Consider the following 18,649-nt stretch of genomic DNA (forward strand, 5'->3'; position numbering starts at 1 on the left):
GTGATATCGTATTTTCTGCACTATAAGGCGCATCGATTATAATGTGCACCGCCCAAAAGTAGCCTTTTATCATATCATATATTTTAACAAGGCGCACTGGACTATAAGGCACCTTTAATTATAACCACACTATTGTAATACAACATATATTTTGTGCAGGCGAAAAATGTTGCAGACTAAAATCTCAAAACATTGTATGCATCACTGTGCCAGCAACGGATATTGGAGAGTGGAGAAAACAGAAAGTTGTCCTGAAAGCTATAAATAAATGCAAAAAAAACATCTCTTTGGTGTATCTAATGAGGAACTGGACTTTGCGTTTATTCATGTTTCAGGATGACTTTCTGTTTTCTCCATTTTTTTACCATTCGTTTCTGGCACCATGAGCAAAAATGGCGTGATAAATAAAATATAAAGCCTTTTCACGTGTTATATGTATCACTACTGGTCTATTAGTTATTAGTTTATTAGTATTAGTTTTTTTTTTAAGTTCTTCAACAGTAGAATAACCTAATAAGAAGAGTGGGATATTCTAGGATTTTTTGAGTGTTCTACAAACCACAGAGGACTGGATTGCTTTCCATCTTATTGTATTTGGATGGAATGTGAACTAGTCATGGTGCATTTAGGCACTCTATAAACTCAGTTTAACAAAGCACTATTTCAATCTGAAACGATTGCAGCTGTTTTGATGCCGTCATTTTTCGTCAGTTTTTCTACTACTAATTAAAACAACATTATTCGATGAATTGTTATAAGAACAATCTTTCGAAACAAGTCATCACTTGAACTAACAGCCATTATTTTGCTTTTTCTGAAACCTTCGTCTTCTGAACGTTTGCCACTACATTAGGCGCACTTGCTTGTGTATCATCTCCAGGGATGACTGGGATCAGATCGTGTCCAATCCAACGCAAACCGGCAGCGGCTGTAAAACATCCACTGTTTTGTTTCGACTCAGCAGGCTTTTGGGAGCACAACAGTGACGTTTCGTGTATTTTCTTACTTATGGTTGATCCCACACAGCAGGGGTAAAGAGTCGTTTCAAGTCTAGTTGCTTTTACTATTTTTTCTCACAAAGACTAATATGCAAGTCTTCCAAGATGACTGACTAAATAAAGTGGAGGGTACCAATAGTTCCATGTTATCTCTTCCTGAACAATCTCTATTGACTCTCAGAAGTTCAACAGAATCAGATTTTTAAATCAATCCTTACTATGAATAACAGAAGTACAGTCATGATTATATCTGCAAATATTCCCTGGAAGTTATTAATGAACGGTTTTAGTATATTTAAAAAACAAAACAAAAAACAAGTTAAAGTGATTTTCATTTATAAGCAGTATTGGGCGCAAAACTGAAAAATAGTAATTCGTTTCTGCTTACCTCATTTAAAAAGTAACTCTGGTATCCCTCAGATTCCTGACAACAAAAAGTAGCGCGTCCCACACAAGGGAACTATCTAGTTACAAATTACTGTATATACTCGCATAGAAGCACACCCCCTAAAACTACTCTCAAATAGTCACATAATGAAATAAATTGAATAAAACTTATATACCAACCTATGAAAGCATTGAAACCTTTTCATATCTCTTGGCTTGTACAAATGAACACTTACCGGAGACACCCCATATCCATTTTGTCTCTGGGCTTCAAACTACTTCAAGATCTCCTTCTCCATTTCTAGGTACTGCCTTAGACAGTTAGATTTTTTTTCTTGGAATGGTGTTTTCCAAAAATAATTTCACAAGATGAAAATATCAAAATTTAGCACACTTTTAATGTACGAGTCGCGCCCCCTTCCACACGCGCTGCCTATCATTATGCACATATGTACCCTCATAAGCTGTGCTTGTGATGGGGCCATCATAACTGTATTTACTTGTACTTTGGAGGTAAATATAAACATGACCACCATTCTGCTAAATTTGTGGCAAGTCAAGGGTTTTATGCCACAATTAAAATAGTGCAGGTGTGTTCAGCTGTTTTTAGCACATTGGAATTTATGTTCTGCAATAAATAAATAGCGGGATAACACTATTACCTACCATATAGTAATGCCAGTTGCGTTCATAATTTTATCAATAACACATTACAGTAATCATTACAGAGAAAAGCAATTGCCTTCCAAGACCTTTCCTCTGTAACACGTTAGGCCCAGCACTGTTTATATACACCCCAAAAAAGGAAATATAAAATAAATCACACAAAATCAGGGGGCTTTCATGAATGAACAAGGCCCTGGACAAAAATGGCTGGCAATTTAAAAACATCAGTGATCGGACAGCATAGTTCGTACACGCGAGCCTGCAGACGTGTACAAAGCGGCCACTGCATTCCCGAATGTACGCTGAGTTGCTAGTTTGCGGTGCGGTGGTCTACCTAGCCGCTCATTTACTGGCTTGTTGACTGAGTGCTACTCCTTCATGCTTTGTCACTGTTTTCATGTGGTTTTCTGCCACTATGTCATCTATGGTTAGAGATTCAGTAATGTGCCAACATCTGTATGGATTGAACGTATGCGAGTATAATTAAGTGTTGGTTGATCAAACCAAACCTCATTCTAACATAGTACTCACAAATCTCGACTAAAACCTACTGTATTTTCTGCATCATGAGGCGCACCCCCAAAAATAAGTCTTTTGTAAGATTTTTTTATATATAAAGCACACTCAATAATAAGGTTTGGGAAATTAAATCTACTGTAAAGACCAAGTTTGCATCTGAACACGTAGATTGATCACTCAGAATATATCCCTGATCCCAATTGTTTGCAATAGAGTAACATTTGATTCAACGGAATAATTAACCCAAATCATGGCGTGATGGGCGCCAGAGCCTTTCCATGAGACCACTAGTAGTACAGGCGACACACAAAAGGCATTATGTCTTATCTCATTATCCCAGTATTTTCAATCACGGTTCCAAATTATTGTAGTTTTTAGTGGGCTGGGCCACAAAAACATTGTTAGACATTAGACCGGTCCGTGGTACAGCCGACTCGCAAAGTTCTTACAAAGCGCAGTAACTCAGTCATCCTGAAAGATATAAGTAGACGCATAGCCGCATGTATTCAAAACATTTGTCACTTACAACTCCTAAATTGAGCTGAGAAAAAGTGAAACAACAATCTCCCAACTGGAACATATGGACTCAAATTATTGTGATAATGAGATAAGACTTTATGCCCTTCCAGTGGTCAAATGGATAGTATCCATCGCTCTCACTACTGCAATCTGGTTGCATTCAATGTTATGCAATTGTGAATAACCATCCATGTCCCTGGCGGCCTGATAGTTAGGATTTGGTGCTTTTAGCATTACTATCCATTCTGATCCCCGCTAATCGACTGATCATTTATTACATAAATATGGTATCGCATTTCCAATTGTGTCCGCTTTATAGTGCTCACCAGGGCACACGTTCTAATCTCTAGCTAATTTGGGTGTTTTTGGTCGTGCTTTACAGTCCAGAAAATACGGTAATTCATTACTTAAGAGACAGATGCTGATTTATGTGTCCATTTATACAAGTTTAGAAGATATTATTCAATTAGCAGTGTTCAGGACAAAAAGTACCCAGACCATTTTCTTCTAACACATATTCCCCTCACCCTTGTTTGCAAAAGTTCAGCTTCAGGATTTTAGATGAACTGCTGATGTTTGAATAAATGTGGGTAGTGTTCAAATGTTCCAACCCCCAAATCCATCACTCCTCTGACAGTATTGTTAGAACTTCATCGAAAAATTCAATATCATGACAGAACGTCGACCACAAACGCATGCTTTTGCCAATGAAACTTTAGATCCTATGCGTCTCTGAAGTTCACTTTGAACAGAAGCTATAAATCTCACTTTAACCATTACAATAATAATAATTTCCCAGTAACGGATAATACAAACATTACTAATCTCTGTAATACATTTCAAAAATAACATAACTAAAATATTGTTTAAATCCAAAAACCACATTCCAGAATTAGCTTTCATAGATGTTTTTTTTAGACATAAGTGACCAGAAAAGAAAGGAAAAACATCTTTGGGTACTATAGTGTAGTCATTTTGTGAAATCATCTTTTAGCAAGGAGCACAATACTCCTTTTAGATTTTTACACCCATCCTTTTAGAGCTTTTCATGTTTGTACTAAGAGTTATTTAATGTGGTCCATTTCCACAGCAGTGCGTTATAGAGATTTTTCATTTTGGCTTTTCCCCCACTAAATAAAGATCAACCCCGGCTTGAGAGGTCGTGGTCTACCGATAGTTCAGCATGTGGGAAAGCTCTCAAAGATGACTTTTGCAGAGAGAGCCACACAACCCCTCCTGGGAACACCCCCACTCCCACACTTGAGGGGTAACAATTCATAGCAGAGACAGTCTTGTTCATCTCGCTGAAAACCTTAGTATATAGGGTATTGATGCACTGTGGTAAGAAGGGTAGTGAAAAAAGTCAACCAATTCGATTAAGGTGACGTTTTAAATAGGTTGATTAAAACATATGAGTTGAACCTTTGCTGAAACAACTTTTAACACTGACATCAAATGAAAACTAATTCGCTACATCTGCAATAACTTTTGTATGAAGATACTCATGAAGACGGAAATTATCCCATGATGGGAATCATTTTTATTAAGATTAGAAAAAAAATGGAATAAATGCAAGCATTTCATGGTGGAACCTTAGGGTAGCTAAAATTAGTTCATCAAATAAGAGAGCCCCAATTGTAATATATTAATAGTATGTGAGAAATGTAAATATTTATCTCATTTACTAAGACCCCAGCAAAAATATGTATTTGATGTTCGGGTTAAAAAAGGAAAAATTAGGTCATCTGACTCGAACGATCAAAAGAGATATAGCTATAATTTTCACCTAGTAGTCCGTTATACTGTATGTGTCCAAATATAAAGTGTAATACAAACCTGAATTGTTTACAAAAATATTCTACTCTCCAAAATGTCTTCCCTAAGATTCAACAGAAACGCCAAATGTTCAAAGCCCATTACATCTGCACACATAAAATGCTAGACTTAAGCAAAGATTTGAAATATTTGGCGCCACAATGAACTCAATGTGTCTGGTTCATCTTAAGCCAATCCCAGGAGACCACAAGTCTTGCAAATACTGGAGCACATATTTGTGTTCTTATCTAAGCAAGCCTCGAGACAAAGGTACGTTTTTTGATAGGTGTCCATCAGTGAAATCTGTCAGAACTTGACCCAGTTAGTAATAGTAAGACTGATGGACAAACACATGATGGGTATTTTCCATCCTCCCTCAGCAAATATGGGTTGATGGAAGTTTCCCTCATGACTAAAAGAAACACAACCTTCAGATTTTGAAACACAGATTTATTTAAACTTTTAATTAAAATCTAACTGAATCATATATGCTTGACTTTATCTATAAATACTTTTCTACATTATACATGCTCCAGTATTGCCCAAACACGTACCAAGAGCCCCAAGTTTATGACTGTGACTCCGCAGGTCAATCAATGTCAAGATAAGAGGGTAAAATGATGGATTGGTTTGGTGAAGTCTGTGGTTGTTACGTTTTGTTAACATTGATTGTTTCTTCTTGGATAGTGAAAGCTTGTTTAAATGCTGAGCAAGGGAAAAACGTATCTGGTGAAAATAAATCTCAGTATGCCACAAAACTTTTGTTCCATGATAGCAGGCAGAGCTGTCTTGACCAAAACTGACACTTCTGTATTGTTATACAAACTCCAGTGTGCAGTTTTTCCGCTACAGATTGCTGTCAGTTGGTGTACATTTCCTTCAGTTATTTACTATTAATCAGCAAAGGCACCAAACAGAACTTGCGGACAGAACCAGGAACCACCAAATGGTTAAAATCCAAACCGGTAATCAACGCAGTTTAGGAAAGTCTAAACAGTTTCCTGAAAGGAACAATTGTGTTCATTGAAGTATGAGCGTCTTTAGAAGCCTAATACCAAACGTTTGAGAGAGGCTCAGCTTATTACTACACTTTTCCGTAATTCTTCATTTCCTTTACTTAAAAAAAGTCAGTCCGACCCCAGTCATATCTGAAGAAGAATGTTAAACTTTTATTTAAAAGCATTTTTTAAAGCATTATCGAATATTAGCGTAGCCGCAGCATTTGTGTCACCTGTCCATCATCTTTGACCCTCAGCTCCACATCACAGTCTCTCCCGAGAGGGTCAAGCTCAATTTGGACTGCCAAGAAGTAGGGGAAAAGCCCATTAAGGCGGCCAGCAACATCACGGTGGACGGATATGAAGTTCTTGGCAAGATGTCGCGATCTGGAAGGAGGCAGTCGGCAACAGTAAGTGAAACAAGACGTGCAACAGCATCCCATTAATTTCACAAATTGAGTGAACTGAAAGTAATATGAACTAGTTGGAGAAATTCCTTCATGCACATAAATTAAATGAGTATTCAGATTTTTTAAATACTTATTATAAGAGTCTCTTTTTTCATAATATTTTGCAGCCATTTCTAACACCCTGGATGTTTTGTCTACCATTGTTTAGTTCCAGCTTCAGATGTTTGATATTATCTGCAGCTTGAGCTGGGTGAGCCGAGACAAATGCTGTGACCTGCCTGCCACGGTAAGTTTCTTTATGAAAAACATTAATATTCAATGAGCAGAAGTTGTTTTGTATTCTGGAGAATGCTAAATGGGCCATTTACGGTAGGGCTGGACTGATAAGATGGCTTGCTTCCGCCTTTAACTCCTCCTGATGTTAAATGGTTCAGTTTGCTTTTGACATATTGACTATGAAATATATTTTTTGTCAGTCTGACAGCCTCGTAAAATAGGCCACCGATCTTAATAGTCCAAATGGCAGTGAACATCTCTTTTTATGTAAAATGAATACAAATAATATTTTAATATCACAGTGATGATCAGCAGTAGTTTGCACACACAGTGGTCTTGGGCTCCTACTTTTCTGCCTTCTCGCAAGAAAGTGCTCTTTTCTAAACTTGTTCTTTTGTGAAAATTTAAAGGAGACAGGGTCTTTTGGAATAGTTTCACCTTTAACTTTTTGAAAGGCATTTAAAAAGGGCTTCAAGGCCATTCTTTTTGAAAATAAATACTCGTTTTGTTTGTTCCTTGTTTGGAGCTTCAGATTTTTTATTCTGTTTCATCTCCTTGAAACCTTTATCTGTTGTAGCACTTGGAGATTTTGTTGAAATCCTAAGTGAATTGATTATAACATCAACACTACGGTAAATAAAGTAACTTTTTTGTTTTTATCAAAGTAAAACAAACAAAATTCATATATATAATAGTAAAACAATAAAAAACATCAAGGAATGTGACTTTTGTAACAATCACTTCCATTTTAATTTATAATTTTCTTTACATTGTAGACCAAATTTGTAAAACCAAGAGAAATGGTGTTAGAAAATTTCACAGATTAAAGTCAAATTGGATTTAATGTGCTTATATTAAAGGGATTTATTTATTTATTGATTTGACAGTTTCATAAGAAAATCAGATTATGCACAAAATCATCTTTTTTTTATTGTTTTTACTCCAAGCCAATAGGAAAAAACAACAACTCTTTAAAGGATGATTTCACAGGTGTCTGTTATGAATATTTGTGTGTTATCAATGTGTTCAATAGTAGTATGCTTTTACAATCATTCTGGATCTGGCAATTAAGCACATTTGTTAATAACATGTTGTTCGTACTACATACTTTCATACAAGACACATTTTCCCGATTTATTTTCTTCATTTCCATTGATTGTAAGTTTTTGCAGGATGACCTTACTGTGATTAGTATGAATAAATCTTGGTGGCATTTATTTATTTTTTTAGGTGTAAATCCCTAATATTGCAGTTTCCCATCATCTAATCCTTGTTTTCCTTCTGTTTTTTTGTTTCCAGCGCGATGAGGCAAAGTGCCCATCTCTCCCCCACTCCTGCACATGCACACAGGACAGTATCGGGCCCCAGGGGCCACCTGGTCCTTCGGTAAAGTTTTTCTCTGACCTGTTTTTATTGTACTCCTGATAAAATACTTCTTTCATTTGTCAAGAATTTTACAACAATAATGACACTGCCATTGATTTTAAATGATGGGACAATGTCAGATTGGCCTTTCCCGCCATTCTATTTGATCTTTAGAAGTCTGAGGATGTTCCTCACCTTAGGAGATATTTTCTTTTCTTCTGAGTAGAGTAATTGAGCATGCAGCCGTCACTGCAATGAAATGTTACTGTAAAAGGTAGCGGCAAAGATAAATACTTGTTGGAAAAACGAATGGATAATTTACGCTCATTGTCTCATGAATTATATGGCTACTGGTTTTGGGGCTGTAAGATTTGACTGCTGTTGTTGTGCTCAATAAGAACTTTTTGATCCTTTCCTTTCTTAGGGTGGTCCTGGATCCAAGGGACCACGAGGAGATCGGGGCGACCCAGGCAAACCGGTAAGCAAAACCTTGGTTGACTTTTAACTCTCGTAATGTTTTCATCTTTCAGCTGTTTTTGATTCAACAAAAACAAATGCCAAAGACAATTCCCAAATTTGAAACAACAAATCTCGCGCCTGTGGTTTTGCAGAAGCAGTTATTAGAATGAGTCAACACTAAGTTCAATTACATCAACAGAAAGGGCAACATCTGAGTTTAGTTTTTACACACTAGTTGTTTATCCTACGCCCGCATGGTCTGGTAAAAATCGAAGCTCTTAAATTAGCAAAAAACATAAACTGATGACATCTGATTCTATTAAAAGTATTGCGTTTTGTTGTGTTTCTTGGCAGGGCCCAGTTGGACCACGCGGTGAGCCGGGTCTTGTCGGTCCACTGGGACCACCAGGTCCTCAAGGACCCAATGGACTGTCTCTTCCTGGATCACCTGTAAGTTCAAATAAACCAAAAAAAAAAACAATCTTAGAAATCTGAAGATGTATGAAAATAAAGATTTTCCACTTCCATTATTTAGGGTCGTCCTGGACCAAAGGGAGACCGTGGAGACTCTGGTCTAGCTGGTTTGCAAGTAAGTCTGGCCCCCAGCCCTTATTCTTTTTCCTTGTGGTATATGAACAACACGTAAAAAAGTATTCATGAAGAAAATTGCTTCTTCTCGAGCCTGGATTTAGTTGACATGGAAAGCATGGAAAAACCACATTCAGCAGTGGAAGGATTACCCTCGATCCTCAGGGACACATGCACTCTCAACAGAATGCAATGATTGACAAACCGTTGACCATTGATGCAGTAAAATTATTAGGCGAGCACTCGGGTTTCAAAATGGGAATGGAACATGTCTCTTCCGAAGCTTGTAACGGAAGACACAATACACTCTAAAAAGTGTGTGTTAAATGTTTTAACATACAGTTTTGGATTGCACCTATTTGTTCATTTTGGGGGATTGATGTTTCGCCATTTCTTCTAAAATGAACCAATCTTTTCTACCCATCTCATTGGTCTGAGTTGAGCGACTGTCTTGCAGATATTGATGAATGTTTAATAAGATAATAAGATTTGATAGGTGAAGCCTTGCGTTACATTGTTAAAAAAATCAGAATCGCCAAAAACCAAGATCGACAGGTCTGGCTTTTTAACAGATTGCTGCAGAGTTACATTGCAATGTTACATACATTTACAGATTGCCATTGGAACAATGTGTACTTCACATTTGACTCTAATTGGATTCGCTCCAATGAGCTGTTGTAAAAATAATAAAATGGTTTAATGTGACACCGTTATTGTTACATTTTTACCCCAATATGGATATCTCATATCAACTGCATTGAGTAAAGTTACTATTGTACGTAGACTTTTAAATCATATTTCTTCTCAATAGTCCATTGAACAGAACTGTTTGTTCCTGATTGTTGCTGTTTTTTCCCCTCACCAGGGTCCTCCTGGACCACGTGGTCCTATGGGTGCTGTTGGCCCAAGCGGAGCAAGGGTAAGCTATCATGGTTATAACAATTGGAGTCTTGATTCATGCTGTTTTCACTTGATTGGACACAAACACAACCAATTTAAGCAGTATGCAGCTTAAAATAAATTGAACCAAGACTGAAAGTCATATAACGCGAAGACACTGATTTATTGCATAGAACCTGTCTCCAGTGTGTAGTACCTCATGTATGTTTTTTCTATACAGGGGCCACCAGGAAAGGATGGTGTATCTGGACCCAGAGGCCCGCCAGGACCAATGGTAAGTGCGCTTTGCATTAATCGTGCTTAAAACCCTGATTGATGCACAACCACTGATTTCCTTGCCACAGTGATTCTGCATGCATGCTCCCATTTCCTTACTTTGTGGTTAGGGAACGCCAGAATGTGATTAATGCAGCTCTGCCGTGGACAGGCGTCATGCCAACATGCAATAAATAAATACATCCCTGCTCATGGCCTTTGGCAACATGTGGCCTCTAATGCGGTTGTTTGCTTGTGTACGTTTTCCCCCAATTAATTAATCCAACAGTTAATGTGAAATGGGCTTTATGGCAGAATTTGGGGGAAATTACACACAAGAAAGTTACATGCTTCCCGGTAAATCTTGGACTCAAACAAGTTTGAAATGATTTCGGCGAAAGTATGGAAAGTCAGCACTGAATTACAAGCAAGACATTTCAAATTGAAAAATACATTTTTGATGAGTTTAAGCATTTATTCGTGATAAATGTTTTTTTTGCACTTTCACTTACATTCATTTACATCTGTAAAATTCAAACTAACATCAAGTGGTTATGAAATAAATCTCATTTTGCAATTTATAATCTTTTATCTTTATAAATTCATACCAGTTCAAGTGCTTTTGAGTTGTCGATAATATCTGAAATGTAAGATATCACTTTTGTTTTTAAACAGTTGCTGGAAAAAAAACTCACTAAGTGGCCATTGATTCTAAAACAGAATACTAACATAACTACATAAAACCAGCATCACCCCAACAACAATATTATTTTCAAATAATACTTCCCAAGTTGTGTCTTCCTTATTATTAATGGAATATATGTCTCTAATTTACAATTACCTGACAGTAAATAAGGCTTGATATTTGGCGATATAAAGCATTGACAGTATTATTCATTTTGATAGCTAAATCTCCTATAATTAATTTTTAACCTTAAAAGTGCATTACTAAATGTTGAAATTTCTGGTGTTAACCTAAAACTCCAACTCTCAACCTTGTAGTCTGTCTATTTATGAAGTTTATTTAGATTCCATTCAATACGATTGCTGTGAATACTTATGAATTTGTATTTCTAATACTGTAATTGCTTATTGCTATTAACTCTTTCTACCCACCTCCAGGGAAATCCCGGCTCTCCCGGTGTACCAGGAGTTACAGGGAAACCAGGAAAACCAGGAGACGCCGGACGCCCGGTATGCAAACATGTCACACGTCATACGCCAAATGGAAGAAGACTTCAGTAATACGTGATATTTCTCTTATTAACAGGGACCTGTTGGCGGTAAAGGGGAAAAGGGCGAGCGGGTGTGTACAATGTTATAGAATTGGTCATTCACTACCCTCGCAGTCACGTTGATTTAATCAAACATTGTGCTTCCAGGGAGATTTTGCATCCCAAAACATGATGCGTTCCATTGCAAGACAAGTTTGCGAACAGCTTGTGAATAGTAAGCAAAACTTTTTGGACGAGATTTTTTACTTTGATCGTCCCACTCTTAACATATTATTTGTTTCAGGTCAGATGAGCAGAATCGACCAGATGCTCAACCAGATTCCTTCTGGCTATCGTAGCAACAGCCCAGGACCAGCGGGACCACCAGGCCCTGCTGGCGAGCCAGGGTCACGTGGTGAGCCTGGGCAACAGGGACGACCCGGCTTCCCAGGAGGTCCTGGTTTACCTGGAAGTCAAGGAGAGAGAGGTACGTGAACTGTTTTGCCAATATTCGCTACATAGAAATTGAGTATAAACTCATGCAAAATATGTCTAAATTACATAGCAAATACTTTTTACTTATTTTATCAGAGTAATATTTTGTGCGTGGTTGAGGTTTTCTTTTATTCCATGATGAAAATGGTGAAAGAAAAGGACTGTTTCAACTACAGTCGAAATGCCAACCCAAACCCCAAAAAGATGAAAAAGAAACCGTTTATTTGAGGACGTCTAAGAATTTTGACATCAGCAAGTAGACTATTTTGAAGTTACGACACCAGCTTTTAAAATCCTCCAATAATGTAAAGCATAACATTGGATGATTTTGTTCTTTCTTTAAAACAAACAAACGGAAAAAATGGCTGTGTTTAAAAGCCACCCAAAATGTTGTCGCTTATTGCAACCACCAAATATGTGTAATGTTCCATAAAACCAAACAAAAAATGGTCAATGTTTATTAGAATATGAAGACTTGGATCATTTGAAAATTAACCCCTAGTAAATATTTTAAACATTGTATGTTTTTAATTTTAACCAGCTTGAAAATGTTAGGTTTGAACTTCAGTAGGCACTCATAATAGGAAGAGAATACATCAATGGATTTTGAACTTGCAAGGAGGACATGGAGAGAAGCTTTTAGATAAGGAATTGCCATCCTCATTCAAAGCCACTCCCCTGAGCCCTCTCCTTTTAATAAATCTTCAAGGTTACAAAAAGCATATCAAGCCCTATATGGTGTGGGAATCAAAGAACAGCAAGCTGATTATCCAATAGCAACATTAATATAATACTACAATAATAGTCAAAATAATGAACTGCCATTCATTGAAATGTCTTTAATCAATATAATTATTACTGACCTTGACCATAATCTACTTACTGTAGAATATCAGAAACCTGTGATATGAACAGTCTGGTGCTTTGAGCATATCTTGTTGTGTGAAATGTTGTGTGAAATATATCTTTCATTACGTTATCAAAGACCCAAATGTAACTCTTTTGCTTATTTATCTAGGTTTGCCAGGTGAGAAAGGAGAGAGGGGATCTCCAGGCACAGGTGTCAGAGGACCAAGAGGTTCAACTGGACCACCAGGTAAGACACTTCTTACTTTTCCCATCAGTCCGTCAAGGCGAGGTCTTCTGTTTATCATCTCTCGGTAGCATCCACAGTCGCGTGATCCGATGTTTATCCAAAACTCAACTTACAAATGTTTCTTTTCGAGGTGTTTATGAACATATGGACCAGTTTCCGTTAAGTTATTAATAAGATTTCATGGCAGAAAAAAAAATGACCAAAAAATGTGTGTGGTGCAGGCACCTTTGTCGGGCAGCTGTATCGCATAAAATCTTTGAAAAACATTGAGGATATTTCCGAACATTTCTGTTGGATTTATGTGCTGAGGCTTCTCCAAATGTTGGAAAAAGAGTACATACCGTAGCATGCGGTTGAATTTAGTATTTTACTTGTATATACGTTTTGTAGACTCCCATATGTCAGTAGGGGTCATGACACAGTTATAGATTATGTAATGTCTTCATTGTATCACAACAACTAATGGAATACCAATTTGGACTCCTTCCTGTGAGGCCCTACAAAAATTGAATATTGATACGGAAGTCCACTCTGATGACTAAATCCGACATGAGTGTGTCTAGGTGGGTGCGAGGAAGAACCAAGCATCAGAATGTCATACAAAGAGCTCACTTTGGTGGTTTGGACAACACATGGGTTCACTTAAGGCTTGCTTGGGGTGGGGGGAGTAAATTTCCATGCTGAGTTTTCACTGTCTAGACGGACGGAGCTCAAGGGGGGAAATGGGAGAGTGCATAGGCCTGATACCTCGACAAACTTCTACTTGTTATTCTTTTAAGCATTATAATTAAAGAACATTATTGACCTTAAATTCACAGGGTTGCAAACCACCTTGCGATCGATATCTACGAGCAATGTCACCTGGCTTTGTATGACTCTAAAGACTCCTCTTCTATGTCCTCTTTTCAGGACAACAAGGAGAGTCAAGAACAGGACCCCCTGGTCCCTCTGGCTCTTCAGGGCCCCGTGGCCCTCCAGGTCGTAGCGGCAATCCTGGCGTGAGGGGCCCACCTGGACCCCAAGGATACTGCGACTCTTCTCAGTGCGTCGGCATCCCTTACAACGGAGGATACCCAGGTAATGGCGGAATCTTGCTTTTGCATGCTACTACATGATAAAGTGCACTAATTACGTGTAACGGCTCACTGATAACATTTAGAAACATGCATGAACTGCGGTAGTGAAAACATATTAATGCAAGAAAAACTGACCGATCACTGAACTTCATCCCTTAATTGGTAAAATCATCAGTTTTATCCAAACTAGGGGCCAGCGGCTATCTTGCTGTCCATTTTATAGATGGCCCATAGCTTCATGATTCTTGATACGATATACGTAAATGAGATTGAGATTTGGCTCTGGGGTGGATCTACTTCCATCAATTTACCAAGAATGCTAGAATCCTTCTAAGTGATTGAATCTTTTAAAACTCTCAACTGGAAAAAGGTTCCCTGATTTGACAAGACTGTTTTATGTTACTAGTCTATAATGGGGTTAAAGTAATAGGGAAAATAAGGAAAAAATGGTATTTCTATCTAACAATATTTCCAAAAAGATTTACGCTATATAAAACCTTTTTCGGGTGCAAATGATTATGTGGAGGACCTCTGAATGATGTAAAAGGTCGACAAAATGGTCCACCACCATAGATTGGACACCATACATTTTAACAATGTACATTTGATCATTTGGTTTCATCATTCTAATTAGTTACTGATAAGTGTATCGGCACTCAAAATAAGGAAAGAAGGCATCAATGGATTTTAAACTTGTAAGGAGAACATGAGTAGCCAAATTCTATATCTCTCCAAAAGCCCTCCCTTGAATCCTTCCTTTTTATTAAATGTATTTGGTTACAAAAACCAGATTTGCCCTAAAGGGTGTGAGTATCAAAGAACAGCGACATTATTGGTTGATAGTACGTGACGTAAACAGTGCATAATGGTCAAAAGAAAGAAACATAGAGGAATAATGGTCAAAATAATAAACTAGCATCCTATGCAATCTTACAATACTAAAAACAGAAACAAGCGCAATAAACTTATCAGTTACCATGATAAAATTTTAACGTAGCCTTTAAATCTTATGTGTGTAAGCTATACCTGTGTTTTAAAGCATGTTTCAACGCTTTCCTTTTTTTGCTGACAGTGATACAAAAATCCTGGTTGATGTTAAAACTCAACTTGAGGGGCATTTGAATTAAGAGCTTCCAGCGTTCCTTTAACGATGGATCATTAAGTTATTTTGGACAGAGGTAGAAAAACATAAACTTCTTCTCCGACTGTATCTTAACCATTGCCAACTTGATATTATGTTTTTCCGTTCCCGCTCGTGCGCACATTCTAAATCCACATCTCTATTGTGCAGAGCCAAACTCGGATTGGCCAAATCCCTACTGGGAAGCGTTTAGCGATCGGTCAGTTGGGACTCACCACTTTCCAACACCTGCGTTTGTTTGAAGTCCTATTTGAAACATGCATGCATAACTAGTGGTGTATGTTTCTTATCATACGTTGTAACCTTTTCTTTTCATTTTCCGTAAAGATAACTCACTCCATATTAATATTTGCAGGTTGGGCATAGTAAATTCTCTGAATCTACTATGCAGCTTTAAAGATTGAAGTCCTGTTTCTGAGACCTTTGCCCATTTGTTCCAGGGCATTAAAAAAGGATAAACACCATGGACATGACTAATGAACGCAAAAAAACGAATGAAAACAAAACCTTGCAAAAAAAAAAAAAAAAACAACCCCAAAATGGAAGTGGACTGGCACTAATATCATCTCACAGCTATAAGCTACCATGATGGCAACCTGCTGGCCTGTTTGCATCTTGAACCACAAACAAAAACCCAGCTGGGGATACAAACAACCCCGAGAAAGAGCATTGGTACCAAGGAAGAAGCATGTACAAACACCGGGCAACACAACTACTAACAAAGAGGAGTTCATAACTGTGTACATGTAGAGGTGAGACTGTAAATAAAAACTAATTGTTGTGCTATGTAAATTATGTTTTAATGCCGAGCACTTCACTAAATCCAAAGTTAACGTCTGTACTGAGCTTGTGCCTTATAACCCCGCCCCCCACAACCCGCTAACTTACTTACACCAGCAATAACCTGTTTACAAAGTGACCAGACTGAAGCATGTTCCATTTGTTACTTTTAACCATTATCTTTTTCTAATTTTGTGTGTTTGTTGAACAAATTGGTGCTCAGTGGTGCGCTCGTGCCAGTTTAATGTAGCGCAATTCTTTTATTGTTGTTTTTATTACACCTTAAATAAAGTAAGCTGGAAATAAAGTCACAGAAGGTAGAATGAAAATGATTAAAACATTAGATACAAATAAATAAAGTTTGATAATAGTTATTGTTTAATTTGGTGATAGAATATGATTAAATCAGCGAAATCCACTTGTTTACACTCTTTATCAGAGGGCAGCCATCTTCTGACATCACATTTGATCAGGCTAAAGCTAACAACCAGTCACCACTCAAATTGGCTGTTATTGGTCACTGCACCTCAAATAATAGCTTTGTCATTTTCAGTTGACACCTGGTGGCAAAATGGCTGCCCCCTGAGACGCGATGCCAACAATTAGATTTTGCTTGATTTGAATTAAAAAACAAACAAACTACCTTTCCATTTGGGGAAAGAAAACTATCATTTATTCCTTCAATTCCAAATTTCTTAAAGAATCAACAATGTAACAATTTCCCCCAAAATGATTAAATTACAGCAAAAAACTTTATCTGAAGTAGATTTTTCTACCATTCTACAACATCATTCCTAAAAAAAACATTTCATTCTATAATTATGACTTTATTCTTCCAAAAATGGACATTTATCTTGTTATATTCTGATTTTATTCTCCTAGTATGATTTTGTTTTTACATTTTCTTGTTTATAATGCTAACACTCCTCAGCACAAAATCCAAAGTTTAACACGGTGCATTTTAGGAAAGAGGAAAACCATCTATGTGCAATAGAATTTGGAATTGTGCTGCACTTTTTTTGATTTGGCCGCATATTTTCTGTAGCCAACAACTACCAGCCCCAACCAGAGGTAGCATCCTTATCCGTGGAGCCAGCTGGAGCAATTGAGACAGTACAATCATCGGGTTACAGGCAAAACCAGCGAAGAAAGCGATCACTACCAAGAAGCGATACAGAGACGCTAGCATCATAGCTACTACCTGCGGGAGTTGTTAGAATGTAGTCATTAGGTAACATTGATAATCCATTATGTGAGGATAAAGTCCTATTCAGAACATATGTAAATGGGTTTGATACCCGTAATTATACTGAACATTTATTGTTTCGACATGAGGACTTAGGGAATGGAAAGGTCGCTCATTACGCTTCGTGCTACTTTTAATATCTGCTAGTAGTATCTGACTCCAGTATTGAATGCACTAATTATGTTAGGAACAAACATTTACAAAAAACATTTTGAAACAAATTATGTAAAAAATGTTGCAGGAATTGAAAATCTATTCGATATAGTGTTTACGAACTAATGAAGCTTCATGAAGCTATCATGATTCATTTTTGTCTCTTATATCAATGCAGTGGAAATATCCAATAAAACATCAAAAGGTGTCAAAAATGCTGTAAGTGCTTCATGAAGCATCATTTTATCACCAAGCTTTTTCCCGCATCATATTTTGTAAATCTAAAGAACAGTCTGACCTGTATTGCACCAAATCTTTTCGACGAATGTCTTCCACCCCCACATCCAATGTGTAATTTGCATGTTTGTGTTGTATAATTTACTGAGAATTTGTAAGTCAGAATATATTTGTGTTCTATCAATGCAGTTAAATTTGGATGCAAGACTATAATACATAGATTTGCTGTTCTCATGTTTTAACTGTGCGTATGTTGTGAATTCCCCACAGCCTTATTTTCTTATTTATTTCTGGAGAGAAAAAAAACAGAAGAGGCATTTTTCAATAAAACTACTGAAAATGTTGCTTTTGTGTCAGTTCCTGTTATATCTTTGTATTTTGGTAGCTCATTCTTAGTTTGTTTAAGCCTTCCCAAAGAGTTTTTATTTTGATAATTGAAGACAAATGTCAGGTCATGTCAGCACAACAGGAAAAGGGAAGCCGAAGCATGTAAATAAATATTCCAAACTGTCCAGACATGCTTCAGTGTCAGCAGATCAGCTTTCAGTTTTTGAGCAAAATATGCTCAGGCTTACATGAAGACACCTCTGATGTAAGATGGAGCGGACTGAAAGCCTGAAATACTCTTTACTTAAATTATCCATGCCTAGTGGTGGGAATATGAGATGCATTAAAAAATAAGAAAAATGATGCACGTCCTGCCAGATTTCAAGACTGAGCTGCTGGAGTCTAAAGAGTGAGGTTGGGTGTTTATAGCAACAACATAAAGACTGAGAAATGATTGCATTATTTTCTGTTACAAAATCAAATTCTTACTTTCTGCTTCCAAAAATTACTGATAAAGCTTCGACATATCATATTGAAAACTTTTATATAAAGGGCTACAATTTTGAAGCATATTTTTAAAATAACAAATATGTTTAGATCAAGGGTCTCCAGCGAGTACCCACTTAGGACAGCTGAGTTGGCCGCGAACCTATTCTGAAAATAGCTCATAGCTCATTGGGAAAATAGCTCATTGGGATTTTAGAGTTTAAGTATTTTTTACTGGTTGAC

The 18,649-nt window shown here is 37.2% G+C and overlaps 1 protein-coding gene across 1 annotated transcript in view; it reads left to right on the forward strand.

Moving 5' to 3' along the window:
- Positions 1-17,937, forward strand: part of col12a1a (collagen, type XII, alpha 1a) — a 78,121-nt gene extending 60,184 nt beyond the window's left edge. Inside the window, exons 52-66 of the mRNA XM_088355244.1 lie at positions 6,160-6,312; positions 6,521-6,598; positions 7,888-7,974; positions 8,378-8,431; positions 8,767-8,862; positions 8,948-9,001; positions 9,866-9,919; positions 10,121-10,174; positions 11,278-11,349; positions 11,426-11,461; positions 11,538-11,604; positions 11,674-11,856; positions 12,883-12,960; positions 13,870-14,037; positions 17,003-17,937. Coding sequence (XP_088211370.1) covers positions 6,160-6,312; positions 6,521-6,598; positions 7,888-7,974; positions 8,378-8,431; positions 8,767-8,862; positions 8,948-9,001; positions 9,866-9,919; positions 10,121-10,174; positions 11,278-11,349; positions 11,426-11,461; positions 11,538-11,604; positions 11,674-11,856; positions 12,883-12,960; positions 13,870-14,037; positions 17,003-17,151 — 1,383 coding nt within the window. The 3' untranslated portion in view covers positions 17,152-17,937. The remainder of the gene's footprint in view (positions 1-6,159; positions 6,313-6,520; positions 6,599-7,887; positions 7,975-8,377; positions 8,432-8,766; positions 8,863-8,947; positions 9,002-9,865; positions 9,920-10,120; positions 10,175-11,277; positions 11,350-11,425; positions 11,462-11,537; positions 11,605-11,673; positions 11,857-12,882; positions 12,961-13,869; positions 14,038-17,002) is intronic.
- The last annotated feature ends 712 nt before the right edge of the window (positions 17,938-18,649 follow it).

The sequence above is a fragment of the Urocampus carinirostris genome, chromosome 15, assembly GCF_059441175.1.
Source record: "Urocampus carinirostris isolate Australia breed hairy pipefish chromosome 15, RoL_Ucar_1.0, whole genome shotgun sequence".
Classification (NCBI taxonomy): domain Eukaryota; kingdom Metazoa; phylum Chordata; class Actinopteri; order Syngnathiformes; family Syngnathidae; genus Urocampus; species Urocampus carinirostris.